The sequence below is a fragment of the Mus caroli genome, chromosome 11 (assembly GCF_900094665.2).
Source record: "Mus caroli chromosome 11, CAROLI_EIJ_v1.1, whole genome shotgun sequence".
Lineage (NCBI taxonomy): Eukaryota > Metazoa > Chordata > Mammalia > Rodentia > Muridae > Mus > Mus caroli.
Window position 1 is genome coordinate 75,434,610 of NC_034580.1, and position 15,439 is coordinate 75,450,048.

Consider the following 15,439-nt stretch of genomic DNA (forward strand, 5'->3'; position numbering starts at 1 on the left):
GTGTTGAGAACAGCCGTCAAGAGGGCTGCTCTGGTGCCCTGCTGGGTGCTGGTTATGTAATCTGTTTTGCTCAGAAGAGCCACTAGATGCTGCTCTGTGCCCTCTAAGGAAGACTTCCTCAAGAACCAGGGTTCTGTAGCTCCAGGTTGAACCCTTTGTGTCCTTTGGCCTTCTGTCATTGGGCCAGCGTGAGAAGTGGTATGCGTGGAGCAGATGTCTACTGAGGTGTAGCATGGACATCCCTCTTTGCAAGGCAGCTAGAGATAGGCTTGGGAGGAAGTAGGCTGGCTGACAGTGAAAACTAGACATCTTCCTGGATCTACGTGAGTACTGGGAAGAAATCATCCTGCAACACTCAGCTGGCTCTGCCTTCTGGGCTCCTCTTGATTCTGCCATGTTGGACAGATTGTTTCTCTGGGTGTGGGAGGCAGAGGTGGGGTTGAGTGGGCAGGGCACTGTGGTGCCCTGTGTGATGGTTACTCTTGTTGTTAACTTGACTACCTCTGCAATTAACTAAAATTCAAAAGTGGAGGGTACACCAGTAAGGGATTGCTTCTGTTTGTTTATTTTTGGGAGATCTAATCTGTATCTTAAGGTGAGAAGACACATGCCTTTAATCCAGGTCTTGCGGTGGGCCTTTAATCTGCATTCTTTAACCTGGGCGACACCTTCTGTTGGAAGGAAGCCTATATAAGCACACGAAAGAAGTGAGCTTTTGCTCTTGCCAGGTTCTCAGGCTTTCTGCCCAATAACCAGCCACTGTTGGGAGCCCCGCTGCCCTGACTGATCCGCCATGAAGCAAGCTTGCCAGGTGTGACCTAGGTGAGAAGGGTTCCCTGACAACCTCTTCCCTCAGCATGTCGTATGGTAGGCCGTCCTATTTCTGTTCTGCAAACACGAGGAGGCTGGAGTAGTTGGCAGAGGTTTTCGAAGGTAATGGGATAGGGTTGGCCAAACAGAAGACAAGAGAGAACACGCATGTGGCCATGCTGGAGAAGGCCCGTGACCTCTAGGATGAATTGTAAAAGCTGGAATTCAGTTGCAGGCAACAGCAGGCCCAGGTCTTTCTAATGGGTGGATCGCTGCCTTTGGAGGGCTGTGTATAATTAGGGAAGTAGAACACATTTCACTTTTGCTTAATCCTAGAATTTGAAGGGGGCCATAAGCATGAAGTCAGCTCAGGTCGGTTTTTAGCGGTTGCCTTTCCAGGTAGAAGAAACATTGGGGGAGCTGGTCTGAAAGGCCTTAGGAAGGTGGCTTACAGCCTACTATGATGAAAAGGAAGAGACCCAGGGCCGCCCTACTGAAGAGCAGCTAGGGGCTTGAGTCTGACCCTTGAGGCTTGGTCTCAGTGTCAGTGTTGAGAGCTCTTGGAGAGGGTTTTCGTTGGAGCTGGTATGGTGGCTCATGCCTGAATCCTAACTGAACATTGAAGCAGGAGGATGGCAAGGTGCTGGCGGCCTGTGTCTCAAGGAAAGGTTCCAAGTCATGGATTAATTTTGAGCAGAGTTGTTAGCCAGTGTGACACCGGCCTTCATTCCCGGCCCCCCAAAATAATTATTTACTCTCCCCCTTCCCGGTTTGAGTTGAAGTCTCCATCCTCACCACAGCACGTCCTACTACTACTGGCTCTGGACCATACTCCAGAGCTGTGAGCTAACACTAACACTTCATTATTTCGTTTCTAGGTTACCCAGTGTCAGGTGCTGTGTTCTAGTAATAGCAGGTACCACTCTGTTCTATGAGAAACATTGTTAGGAAGGGGCCACAGCGAAGGAAGCTAGCCATCCTGTGTGCTTGGTAAGGTCCTGGAGATTTTGGGGGGGGTGTGTGTGGCATGGGGTGGGTAACAGGTCAGGGCATTTTCCACTCTGGTCACCCTGGTCCCTAACCTGGAAGTACTTAAGCCTAATGACCTCAACAAGATTCTTGTTTTGGGTGTTTTCAGGAATTCTCTCAGGTTCGGAGTTGGGAGTCTGAGTTAAGATACAGGTTGGCTTATTTGACAATTTGGGTCTCCAGAACCAGTCCAGAATAAATGACTTGTAATTCGGCAGTGGCCTTTGTGAAGGATATGGAGGCTGATTGTGAACTATGTGTCGGTAGTCAGAACCAGATTTTTTTGCAATTTTACTGTCATCAAGTTTTAAAATGGGCAAATAAGAAACTGGCCTAAAGGCGCAGCAGCTTCAATTTTGACAGCCTCCGTGATAGGATCTCTAGGCCGCCCTCATCCTTCTGGCCTGGCTTTCTAGAGTCTTAATGGGTGCTGGGCTTTTATGCCGATGCTGAATGCGGCTCTCCCTTCTCCAGCGCCCGGGCCAGCTCTCCGCAACGCCCGCAGCCTCTGCCGAGGGGGCCGCGGCAGGAACAAAGGCAGCACGTGTCTGGGCGGGGCCCGCCCTCCGCCCCGCCCGCTCGCCCTCCCGCCCTCCCGCCCTCCCGCCTGGCGAGCTCGGCTGCGCGGCTCCGGAGCTCACGAGGCCGGGCTTCGCTGCGCGGCGCGGGCAGCTTCCAGGTGGAGACCGGGCTTCGCGCGTTCCCGCCTCCCGCGCCGTGTCCCGTAATGGGCGCGCCCACTAGAGGCGCCACCGTGCGCCGCTCGCGCTGAGGGACGCGAGTGGCCGCGACCTGGCGGCGAGACCGAGCGGGCGTGTGGACCGCGCGCGCGATCCGGAGAGGCGGCTTGCGAGGCGCGCGCCGGGGCGGGGCGGGGCGGGGCGGGGCGGGACCGGCGGGCTCGCGGCGGAGACGCAGGCGGGGGCCGGGCGGGGGCGGGGCCGCGGCGTCTGCAGAACCTTGGACAGAAGCAGGGAGCAGCCGCCGCGCCGAGCCGCGCCGAGCAGAGCACCCGGGCCGCGGCGCGCATTGCGGAGGGCCTGGGACGCAGCGGCTGCGCCTGCCGCGGGAGCCTGCCTGACTGCGGGTAAGCCTGCGCGGACCGGGGCCGTGTGCGCGGCCTGGTTGGATTCCTGCTGCGGAGGCCACTGCGGCGCTTGACCGGTGCCGCAGTGGAAGCACAGGCTGGGGTTCGACGGGGCCGCAGACCGGGGGGTTCGGGCCTCGGAAGTGCGGGCGGAGGGGCGCGGCGTGGAGCCCCGCCCGGGGCTGAGAACCATCTTGTTTTCCACGCAGATCCACAGGACTACACGCGTCGTGTCCCGGGAGCGCCTCCTTTCTCTCTGCGGCTGCTACAGGCTTGGTAAGCCTTTACCCCCCTCCAGCCGGCAGGCTGGGCGCGCGGGGGTGCCGGCCCCTGCCGGGCGCGCAGTGGCACCATGGGCACGGTGCTGTCCCTGTCTCCCAGCTATCGGAAGGCCACACTGTTTGAGGATGGCGCGGCCACCGTGGGTCACTACACGGCCGTGCAGAACAGCAAGAACGCCAAGGACAAGAACCTGAAGCGGCACTCCATCATCTCGGTGCTGCCTTGGAAGAGGATCGTGGCGGTGTCAGCGAAGAAGAAGAACTCCAAGAAGGCGCAGCCCAACAGCAGCTACCAGAGCAACATCGCGCATCTCAACAATGAGAACCTGAAGAAGTCGCTGTCGTGTGCCAACCTGTCCACATTCGCCCAGCCCCCGCCGGCCCAGCCGCCCGCACCCCCAGCCAGTCAGCTTTCTGGCTCCCAGACTGGGGTCTCCTCTTCTGTCAAGAAGGCCCCGCACCCTGCCATCACCTCTGCAGGGACACCCAAACGGGTCATCGTCCAGGCGTCCACTAGTGAGCTGCTGCGCTGCCTGGGTGAGTTTCTCTGCCGCCGGTGCTACCGCCTGAAGCACTTGTCCCCAACGGACCCCGTGCTCTGGCTGCGCAGCGTGGACCGCTCCCTGCTTCTTCAGGGCTGGCAGGACCAGGGTTTCATCACACCGGCCAATGTGGTCTTCCTCTACATGCTCTGCAGGGATGTCATCTCCTCTGAGGTGGGCTCGGACCACGAGCTCCAGGCTGTCCTGCTGACCTGTCTGTACCTCTCCTATTCCTACATGGGCAATGAGATCTCCTACCCGCTCAAGCCCTTCCTGGTAGAGAGCTGTAAGGAAGCCTTTTGGGACCGTTGCCTCTCAGTTATCAACCTCATGAGCTCCAAGATGCTGCAGATCAATGCCGACCCACACTATTTCACACAAGTGTTCTCTGACTTGAAGAATGAGAGCGGTCAGGAGGACAAGAAGCGACTCCTCCTGGGGCTGGATCGGTGAGCCCCTGTAGCCGGTATCCTGGCTCACGGATTCCACTTGTTTTTAAATTTTATTACTAAAAGAATCAAGTTTTGTGTACAGTATGTGTCTAGCAGAGCCACCAAGGGCCTCTTCCCACGTTCTTTCCTTGGGGTTTTTTTTTAGCCCTTTCAAGAACTCTGGGGACTTTCGAACTGATGAACCTTGCGCGAACCCAAAAGATGCATTCAGAGCCACTTCGGCTGCTGACCACTCGCTTTCTGGGACTCAAGGGACTGACTTGCCCATGTCACCTGTACCCACGATGGATCCAGGGTAGACGAGGCTTCCCACTGTCCCATGATCGGAGCTGGGGCCCATGGCTGGTGGCCCTGGAGGAATCGGCCCTTTTCTGGGTATTGTTTATCTTGAAGGCTCCTGGAGCTGGCTGTCCTGACTCAGGATCCAGGAGGTTGTGAGTGAGGCAAGATCTGCACAGCCCTGGGGCATCAGTGCAGGAGCCTGCAGAGACCACTGATGACTGTTGACCATGCACGGCCCTGGTTTGCTGCGGGCTTTTTTAGGGAGAAGGGCTTTCCTTTCCTGGCAGGACGGAGCTCCCCTCCCATCCTTTTGTCTCTGCTCCCACGTTAGTGCTGGCTAATGAGCTGGTTTGCTCATTAGATTCCTCTCCCGTTTTGGGTCCCAGCTAAGGGATGAGGTGAAGCTAGGGGCAGCTCCTTCCCTGAGTGAGCTTTTCATTTGAACATCACAGTTTGTACCCTGTGTACAAAGCCAGAACAGCGCCAGGGACCCACTAACAGCATTGCCTTCTGGGTGGGTGGGTGTCTATGCCTGAGATCAAGTTGGTGCCCACTTACATGCTAAGGCCTCTCGCTGGTGCCCGTGATATTTGTTCTATATCGTTGGGGGGAGGTGAGATCAGTCAATAGGGGTGACACGGCCTTGCTGTCTCCCATCCCTGCCCCCCCCTCCCCCAGTTGTTAATTTTAAGCTGTTTCCAGGCAGTTCGGTCTCTCCTGGAGAGGCTTTGCTCTGTGCAACCTACTGAGACAGATGCATTTGGGGACAATTACAAGATGGGAGTGTGACCCCTGATCAGTTAGGAAGCTTGGTGACTGTGCAGCTGAGCACTTCCAGCTGCAGGGTGTGGCCGCCCACCTAACCCTGTCAGCTGCCTAACACACTCTGGACTTTAAGGGTTTTTCTTTCTAATTTTCCCAGACTGGTGGCTTGGGGTTTGGAAGCGGTCCAAGAGAAGGGAGTGAGTCTTCTTGCATGGCCCTCACTCCAGCTTTGGGGAACAAAGAGCAATGTGAAGACACTGCGGAGGGTTTCCTCTTCCTCTCCTGCTGCCCCCCTGGGGGGGGGGTGGGGTGCTGGGGCTGGGGGCTACAGTGGGGAAGGCAGAGGTCATCTTGCATAGGGTTAGGTTCTAGGTGACTGCCAACTTCTTGCACAAGCACTACTGAAAAATTGCATATAAAGAGAAAGCTGTGAAATTGAGGTCTCAATTGAAGAGGCCCGGAGCAGAGCCTTTCAGCCGATGAAGTACTCACAGAGGTGGGGAAGACGACCTGACAGACTAGAGAACCTTTCCCCAGCCCCTCATCCGGGTTCCTAGAGAGCTGATCCTGGGGCCCTCAGATGGTCTGACACGGAGCTGGAAAGCCCTGCAAGGCTTGCTGAGTGCAGGCCTCGCTGCAGCCCATCCTCAGATCCTGCTGCCACGGTGACCGCGCCTGGAGCCCCATGGGGCAGTAGGGAGAAGACCTTCAGGTGTCGAGTCGGAGCAGGAGCGGGCTCATCCTCGTAGCCTGCCAGCCGCTGTCGCTGGCCCGGAGCTGGTCCACTGAGCTGCGGTAACAGGATTCCAGCTTTGCTGACTGTTTCCTTCTCTTTGTACTTAATTTAAAAAAACAAAAAACAAAAAAACCATTTTTTTTTTGAGAAGGTGCATATTTCAGAAGTGGTCGGCAACTGAGGAAAGAGCTTCTTGGTTCCATTGTGAAGCCCACGTCCTCTCCGCTTGCGCTGGCTCTCAGTACTGTGTAAAGGAACGACCTCTAGACTTAAGTGTTCGAGCAAAGAACCTATCTGACATGCTGCTATGAAGACACTTTTAGAACACACACACAAGATAGAAAAGAAAAAAAAAAAAGAAAAATGTGAAAAAAAAATCTACAAAAACCCCTTTATTCTTGTTGCTTTTACAGTGGTACCGTGCATGCGAACCAGGAGAATTTTGTGTCTTAAGAAAAATAACCTTAGAGCAGATGGCCGGCCGTGGGAATCATGAGCACCAAGGAGGGGCCACGGGAGGAGCATAGTTCAGGATTGGATTTTTCTCTTTTCCTTACAACCGTGAAGGGTTGATGTATTCTTTTCCATGCAGTTATTAGAATTTAGTTTTGTTCCAGCAGTGTTAAACTTGCAATGAGAAGAAAATGTGCCATCCCCTGCCCAGAATTATCCATAGCTGTACATCCGATACTGCTAATTACACACATGTGATGTTTTTGGGTTTGTTTGTTGGTTTTTTTTTTTTTTTTGTTTTTTAAAATTTGTTTATTTTTTGGTGAAATTTCTTCTGTAGCTATTATTTGACCAAACTGTGGATACTGTTAATATTAATTTATATTTGTCTCTTTTTGTATGTATGTATGGTGTGTTTGTGAGTATGTATGGTTTATAATCTGAAGAGTTATAAAGCTCAGTTTGGCTGTAATTTAATTCCCCTCCCCTTATTTTTATTTATTTTTGTACTGTGCTGATTCAATAAAATGCACTGACCATCCGTCACATTCTGTTTGTGGCCCCGCCATTTGGGAATGCAGTGGGGGCAGCTTTAATGCATGGTTTGTATGTGGGGAATCGGGTTGCAGGGAGAAGGGGACAGAGTTAGGGGAAAGGACTGGGACAGACTGAGGTGATTAAAGCAGCACAGAGGGAAGTCAGCTTTGGCTTAGTGACCTGACAGGTTCTCCCTGGGGCAGCTTAAGCCACAGAGGGCCAGTCAGGTCTAGGGAAGGCCTGGTCAGTACTGGCCATGTAAGTCCTTCTGGGCATCTAGCCTTAGGCTCTGTGTTGTCTTGGCACCAAGGCTGCCGCTCCCACTTTCCCCTGGGCCTGCGTGCTCAGTGTCAAGCCAAGGCCAGCAGGGGTGGACAGGTTCCTGGGGTTTAGCTTTAGAGGAATCTAGCTCAGGGTTTCCCAAGTGTGCTGCTACCCCAGCTTCTGTGTCTGGTCTGCCCTGCCAGCTGAGAAGAGGGCAGCAGGAATCTTCTCTGGCTGGCTCTGCACCCACTGTTTGGAGCCCTGTGATCAGGGCTCCTCGCCTTGTCCAGGCGGGTCTCATGGTCTGCCAGTGACTGCAAGACAGTGCTGAGCCCCTGGGTGCTAGGGTGCCCTGGGGCCTCCACCTTATTCCATGGCTCCTGCTCTTAGAAGAGGCTGTGCTGGGCTAACAGCTTCTGCGGGGATCTGTACTGTCCTTTGTGTGTTTATTTCAGAAACATGGTCCCTTAGGATTCCAGGGCCCAGGCTTCAGAGTTCCTCGACTGGATTCCAAGGCAGCCTCTTGCTTCCCTCATACAGCTTGCTTCTGGCTTCCTAATTTTTCTGTTCAAAAGCCTTGGCAAATCATCCCCGTTTTACATAGTCTGTGCTTAATTCTCCTACCTTCCGGGACAGTAGTTGACTAAGCTAAATTTTCACTATTTTTCAATGAGAAACAGAACACCTTTAAAATAAGATTTAATGCTTTATTGCTCTTGATGGTAAATCAAAATATGCTTTAGAGATAAAGTTAATTTAGTGGAAAATAGGAATATATGCACCAAACCATAAACGGCATTTCATTAACTCAAGAGACCCCTACTCCATGCATACAATCACGTGTCCTCTCCTCTGCTCTCACTGTGGTCCCTCAGTGGCCACACACTGACTTCTAGGTCATAAGAAAGTGCGTATGGACAGGCAGTCCTCAGCGGGAGGTTCTGGCCTGGGTCAGAGGTCTCAGACGACATCAGAGGGTGGAAGGAGAACCCCACCCACTGACCTGCAACTCTTTTGGCATGACGTGCTTTGGTGTGTATGAACACACTTGAGCATGTCTAGTGTAAAGCAAAACGCTGGGGCACTGATGGGGTGGGAAGGTGAGGTTCCAGTCACATGGTTCTGTCAGGTCCACCAGCGATCGATCCGGCAAAACCTGGCTGGCGGCACAGCCGCCACTGCAGGGGCAGCTGACCAGGCCTGGAGAATGAGAACGGTTCTGGAGGGCAGCACGGCAACTGAGTTTGGTTGCAAACTGCCTGTGTGTAAACATCTCCATAGCTCTGCAAACGGGTGCTGGACCCACCTTGGCCAGCCAGGTGACTCCCTCAGGCCCCGGGCAAGGCATAGGAGGTTGCACACAGGTACTTAATGGGTTAGGGTGGCAGGATGAGGATGAGGGAGCAGAGACTGGCCAACAGTGAAGAGAATGTGAGCCTGGCTCTGAAAGCCCTGTGGCTTGCTCCTGCCTCTTACAAGCCTTCCATGTTAGGCTTCCCCACAGCAAGCCTGTGCCGGCATAGGCCTCCTTCTCAACAGCTCATGCTGGGAGCAGGGGTCTCAGGAAGACCTCTGAAGCAGGCATGCTCTCTCCTGGGCAGACACTGGCAAACAGGCTGCACTTTGCCAGCAGGGCTCAGGCCAGGCTCAAGCAGGCAGGTATGTGGCATAGGTGGGCACCCTGGCCTGGCCTGCAGTGCCAGGACTCCACGTTCTTTGCTGCAGCTTTGTTCTACCTCCCACCTCTGGGTCCTGTGTGCGTTGGCTCTCTGAGAGTTCCAGGTCTCCAGTGGGGAGGAGGCAGGTGCAGCTAGAGGGTTAGGGGAACGGGCACGCCAAGCAGGGCCTTCTCCTTGCACCTCCTCACTAGGTCCTGACACTGCTTACAGCAGAGGGGGTGCAGATTAGTCACCTGGCAATCTGCGAGAAAGCAAGTTAAGATGGCTGTGGGCATGGGCTGGGAGTGAAGCAGACTCCTTGGAGTAGCAGCAGGGTCTCTCTGAGAGAAGTGGTTAGAAAGTCTGCGGTTAGAACCTTGGTGGCAAAAGATCTCCCAGGGACAGGTTCTGGGAAGGAGGGATCCAGGCTGAGCATGGCTGGGGGATGGGCTCTGCAGATGAACCTGCTCACCTGGCTGGCTGCTGGGGGTAGGGCTTATGCTGAGGGGCTCGGAGCTAGATCCCAAGGACTGCAATCATGTCGGGGAAGGAGGCATCAGGTAGGGGTCACAGAGGAGGACTAAGTCCTATGCCCATGGATGTGTCATCCAAACCTCTAGGGGAATGTGGCTTTGGCTCCAGGAACTGCATCCTGGGCTCTGTGCCTCTCATCCCTTTGCCGAGGTCAGCAGTGGCCACTGGCCTTTTGCCAACTACAGGTACCGTCCAGTTGCTTGTGAGGTGGGAAGTGGTTTAACTGTCAGCCCAGAGGGCTGAAGAGGGTCTTTGGTTTCCTGAGCGGGGGTATGGAAAGTTGAGAGGGCAGAGACAGAGGCAGAGGCAGAAAGCCAGGTAGGACAACTCATGGGCAGGGCCATGAGAAGGCAGAGGAGCCCTGCCTAGCAGAGGCCCTTGCAAGCTGATTTCTAGTGGCATTAGAGGGCAGACAGCGATTAGCTGAGCTCCTGGGATGCTGAGCGAGGTGGAACGAGTGTGGGGATGCAGAGGACGAGTGAGGGCCTGCCTGCCTTTTGTGCCAGACTCAGGCTCTTGCTCCCCTGGGCCGGGCCTCTGATGTGCAGCATTCAGTTCCCGGGCACACTGAGGATGAAGCCCGAGCGGTTCTTGGTGAAATCAGGCTGTGGCTGATTGAGCCGGGTCTCCACAGAGACGGTGCATTTCTTCCCATGCAGGCTGCACTGCACCGGGTTGGTGACGTTCACTTGAAGGTGGCGCTTCTCACTGCAAGAGTAGAACAGACAGGCCAAGCGGCCAGTGAGTGGGCAGACACAGTGCTGTGGTTTCCTTGGCAACCCTCAGGGCCCTGCCATTTGCCAGGCTCCAATAGGGTGGCAGTTTCAGGGTTCAATCCACTCTCTTCTCAGGTGAGCACAGAGGTTGGAGGGGACCCAGAGGAAGGGGGAGGAGAAAGTGGCACTGAGTTGTGTGCTGTGGGCAGAAGGACTGTTCATTCCAGGGAACCCTGTGTTCCCATGGACCAGGGAGGTGGATGTGGCTGAACCATTCGCCACCAGGGCTGGATGGACTGAGTCATCTGGGGTTTGGGTGTCCCAGGAGAAAGAGCACATGGACTCTGAATCATGACAATTATCTCTGACTGCCAACAGGGAGACCAGGATTCCCCCAGCCCCTCAAGGAAATGTCTGCCTTGAATCCACCTAGTGATTTGTCAAGGAGCCTGGCTGTCAAATATGGGTCTGAGAAATAAAGTGAATAAATAAATTAATGAAAAGAAACATGGGTCTGAGGCTGAGTCCCAGGGTACAGTAGGCCTGCGGTCCCTGTTACTTAGGGAGCTGAGTTAGGAGAAGAGTAAGTTCAAGGCTTACTGGGCCTTACAGAGTGAGTTTACAGCTAGCCTGAGCAACGAACACCGAGTGCAGACGGCCCCACTGCCTGCCTGCTCCAGAGCAGGCAGGTGGATGGCATCTCACTTCCTGTCCACCAGGAGAGCCTGAGGAAGGCCATTTGGGGATGGTGTGGAAATGGGAGCCCTCGCCTCCAGCAACATACCCTGTGCTCAATGTACTAAGCTGCTGCTTATTATAAACACTGAGAAACTTGTAGGCTGGCGCCTAGCGTGTGTGTGCACACGCCAGCCTGTTCCAGCGCTGCCCCCTCAGCTCGGGCTGCATCCGTTGGGAGGAGAGAGAGAGAGAGAGACTGAGATTTGCTGTTTTAGGAGCGTCCAGTTAGAATGGGCTCCTTCGCTGGGGCTGCATGCCGGGGAACAAGCTGGGTCTCAACCCTGCTGGTCTCCTCAGGCTGAGGGAGCTCCCAGCGCTTACTGATGAGTACTGAATGGCCATATAGGAAGCTGGGGGTTGAGACCAGCGCTCATCAGGCCCCACCCAGCCTAAACAAGAGCTCCCTGTACTTGCCGGAGCACTGGCTGGTCCAGAAGACCCAGTTGCTGAAGCAAATGATCAGGCTGCATGACATGATCCTGGGGATCAATGTGCTGAGCAGGGGTGCTTCCTGCAGCCCTGGCCCCAAGGCATGGTGTCTAGGGACACTCGGTGGCTTGGCTCACAGAAGGCCCCAGAGTTGGAGAAGCCGAGATGCTGGTTCCTGCCTGCCTCAATAGCCATGACTGGAGGCAGCAAATGGCACAGGAGAGACATGTGGGCATTAAGTACCAAACGCTTAATGTCTTGTCAGCTGCAGCTAGAACCTGGCTCAGACAGTTATTTTTAACTAGAGTTGGACAAAAATACCAGAGCCCATCAGAGGCAGTGACTCAGGCTCGTTCCCATCCCTCGGGAGCCAAGGGGGCTCTGCAGGCTAGATCCATGGCCGGCCCTTGGCTGCAGCAGGTTATGTGTGGGTCCGCTGTGGCCTCACACTGGCCCACAGTAGGCACAGTGCCAGCTCTAAGGATGCCTCTCAACAAGATGGTTCCCCAGCTTGGTCAGCCTCCCTGCCTCTCTTGTCAGCCCAGGTCTTCTGTATCCTGCTCTGCTTAAATCCTTTGGGAGGGCAGGAAAGGGGAGATACAAGGAGCCATCCTGCCCTCCTCTCCTGGGGCTGGTAGAGCAGGGTGCACACTGGGTTCTCTCAGATTCCCTGGGGATGGATCCTAGAGGGGCTCATTCAGTGTCATCTTGAGGAACCACCATGCAGAGAGTCAGCAGCACCCTGCCTTGTTCCCGTGCTGCTGCGGGCCCTGCTGATAGAAGCCTTCTCAGCCACGGCTTGGCCAGAGCGTCATCAGCAGGGTATCATCAGCCATAGCCTTCCCTTTCTTTTGGATGTTTAGGGAACTGCTCTAGTTTTGTGTGGGTCTGGGAGAGGCAGGAAGAGCATCCCAGGAGCCGGTAGGACTTTATCTGGAAAGCGGAGTGCTGGTGACACAGGGTTAAGACGCCACAGACTCGCCCGCTCTCCTTCCTTTCCCCCTTATGTCCCAGCATGGTGGAGTAAATGCTGCCCGGGACAGGAAGCAGATAGAAGGGGAGGAAGGGACGGTCTTGTTTCTCAGGAGCCTGCAGCACAGGGCCTCCCTCCCTTCCAGAGGATGCCACTGTTGGGAGGAAGACAGGGAACAGGGACCTGGGTTGTTCTGCACTGTGATGCAGGCAGCTCTGGGCCCCTTTCTCTGGCCTGTGCTGGCTCCCAAGTCCCAGGGAGGATCTCTCTTTCTGACCCGGGAAAGTGTGGGGTCTCCTCTCCTTCTCATGGGCAGTGCTGGGCTTCAGCCTGCCCCAGGGAGCTTGCTTGGAGTGACTGTGTCCTGGCCCTCTGGTGACATGGGAGGCGGTCACAGAAAGGCAAAGTACAAACACAAGGAGGAGCTTTTCTCACTGGTACACCCAGCCATGTTTCTGGGCCTTCCACCTCTGCCCATAGCTGCAGATTCTGTGTCAAACCCTGAACTCCCAATTCCTAGCATTCCTCTCGATGGAGTGAGAAGCAATTAGGACATCTTGGGAAAGAAAGGATGCCGTGCCTCCACATGCCTCCCTCTTCTTTCTTCTGAGATGAGATCTCACTGTATATAGATCAGGCTGACCTTGAACCTGTGCCTCAGCTTCCTGACCTAGATTCCTGGGTAGGGTACTATAAGCCCAGGAGGCCGCCTTTGATTCATTTGGGATCTCTCAATTCAAGTCTAGGGCTACAGGCCTGGATTCTGGTCCTATGGGCTCTTGGGCTTGGGCAAGCCCCTGTGGGATGTCTCTTACAGCCATAAAGTATACGTGAGAATCTATTCTTCACCTACTCTGTGGTGAGGGCAGGTGAAGAGTTATTTCAGTATTTACCTCAAGGTACTGAGTCCCAGAAATACAGAAAATAAGTGGATGGTTGGAGACAGGGTCTTTTCCATCCTCTGGAGATGAATGTACAGAGTCATTTAGAAAGACATGAGCTCTGTGGAATGTGGGCACTATCCAGAGGGAGGGTCACTTCTTTAGTCAAGTGCTGAGACCCTCCACAAGAGATGGTTCAGGAGAGCCGCTTTGCAGACTTGGCGCATGCTCTCTGCACATGTTCATAGAGCGAGCGCCATCAGGCTCATAAGCCACCTGGCTGCCTCTGTTCTGAATGGCTCCCAGCCTGATGAGGTAGAGCCTGGGCATACTCAGCTTCTGTTTCAACCTGACAGGGTTGGGGCCCTCATGTCATAAGCATGGATGTGCTTTGCCTATTTGGCCTACAGGCTGATGGAGGGTGAGGGGTCTCAGAGGACCTGGACACTGCCAGGAGGTTTAGGGGTGCTCCCTTACACATGGGCAATTCTAGCCAGGTCACTGGTTCTGGGCTTGCTGGGTCAGCGTGCTATCGCAGGTTTCAGTCCCCCACACTGTGGATGGCTCCTCCCGGCACGTGGTTACTCTTGCCTCATAATGAGGGGGGTGCTGTGCTCAACCCACCCGCTGTGCTTTTCCTAGGCCTGAATCACCCACTCAAGAAACTCATTCCAGAGGCAAAGTAGCCAGATGGCTTGTGGAATGGGAGAGTCCCAGGAGGCAAGCAGTCCTCAGGAAAAAGAGTGCTTGGTGTTGTCACCGTGAGAAATGGGATGTCTGTCCCCAGGCGCCTGGCGGGTGGTTTTTTTTTTTTTTTTTTTTTTGCCTCCCTTGGCCCAGCCCTGAATGAACCGGTGCCCAGCCATCTTTGGGAGGTTGCCGTAGGGTTTAGGAAGAAGTGGGGACTGCTGGAGCAGAGGAGCAGCTGTGGAGGTCACTGCTTGCCACCCACACCCTGCACAAAGGCAGAAAGCATGCATGGCTCTAGCGTCACAGTTCCCCAGCGTCCTAAACAATCACGATGTGGCTGGCCCAGCAACTCCACCCCCAGGTGTTCAGACCAGACCTTTGAATGTCAGTATCCATGGTAGAAGTATCGACGGAAGGCAGAGGCAGCCTCCTTGCCCATCAGGGGTTGAATGGATCAGCAAAGTGTGGTATATCTATTCACTGGGATAATACTGTCCAATCAACTTGTTGGAAAAGCAGTAAAGTATCAATACAGGGTAATAAACTTTGAAAGGAGCCAGCTCCAACAGGCCACATACTGTAAATGACAGGAAATACACCCACTAGACACATCAACAGGGACAGAGTAGCTGTTGCGAGGGGCGTCAGGGAGGAGAGGGGGTTAGCTCTCCTTTGGAGTGGCAGAATTGTTCTAGAGCCGACAGAGGCTGTGGCTATACAGCACTGGCCACCGCAGGTGTGATGCTTGGTGCGGAGTGTTTCTACAGTAGGGCGTAGAGGACAAAAAGGAGAAAACAGGGAAGTCCTTTCATTTCCTTTATTTTATTCTGTTTGTTTGTTTATTTTGAGATAGGGTTTCTCTATGTCTCCCTGGCTGTGTGCTACCACCCCTCAGCTTTAGGGGACATTCTTATTTTAAGTTCAGCCACAATGACTGAAGTACAGTAAGACTGAACATGTTGGCTCACACAGTGAGACTCTGTCTCAAAACAACAACCAAACCAGCAAGAGGTTTCGTGGGGCCTGGGCCTGGGGCAGTCCTAGCAGGCACAGGAGATTGGGTGCGGTGGGGCAGAGAGCAGGGACCCAATTCTGTCCTGAGCCACAGCACACACTGGGGTCTTTATAGAGTCAGAGTTAACAGAGAACAGAGATGGAGACAGGGTGTCTCCCTCTGATGGTGTGCCAAGCCAAGTGACAGCTGCTGAGGGAGGCTGGCTGTGGGGGGAGGGGCCTTTACTCCCCAGATTCTGTTACGGATTTAGTGGCTCAGCAAATTGTGGTATTTGGGGACTTTCATCTCTGTCATCTGTTCTCAGCCATCACTGCAGGCAAATGGCTCTTATCCAGTGATTCTTTCCTTTCTCACCTAGACTCCCCTCTTCTGGTGGATGCAGTCTCAGTGCTAGCTGGGCACCCACAGACACTGCATACAAGGGGACAACCACATGTCCAGAAGCTGAATCAGCCTGAAACAATGTCCCTCAGGTCCCTGGTCATCTGGGAAATGCAATCTCTAGACTGAAGCCAATCCAAGAAAGTGACCCAGGAGGTTGCAGGCAGCCTGGGCTGGCTGGCATAG

The 15,439-nt window shown here is 54.4% G+C and overlaps 2 protein-coding genes across 2 annotated transcripts in view; one reads left to right on the forward strand and one right to left on the reverse strand.

Moving 5' to 3' along the window:
* Nucleotides 1–2,797: 2,797 nt before the first annotated feature.
* Cdk5r1 (cyclin dependent kinase 5 regulatory subunit 1) lies at nt 2,798–6,978 on the forward strand. The gene is made up of 2 exons (XM_021177753.2): nt 2,798–2,926; nt 3,136–6,978. The coding sequence occupies exon 2, from the start codon at nt 3,279–3,281 to the stop codon at nt 4,200–4,202; it is 924 nt and encodes a 307-aa protein (XP_021033412.1). The 5' UTR covers nt 2,798–2,926; nt 3,136–3,278; the 3' UTR covers nt 4,203–6,978.
* A 953-nt stretch (nt 6,979–7,931) lies between these two features.
* The window catches only part of Myo1d (myosin ID), a 297,401-nt gene continuing 289,893 nt past the window's right edge, over nt 7,932–15,439 (reverse strand). The window contains exon 22 of the mRNA XM_021176177.1: nt 7,932–10,138. Coding sequence (XP_021031836.1) covers nt 9,982–10,138 — 157 coding nt within the window. The 3' untranslated portion in view covers nt 7,932–9,981. The remainder of the gene's footprint in view (nt 10,139–15,439) is intronic.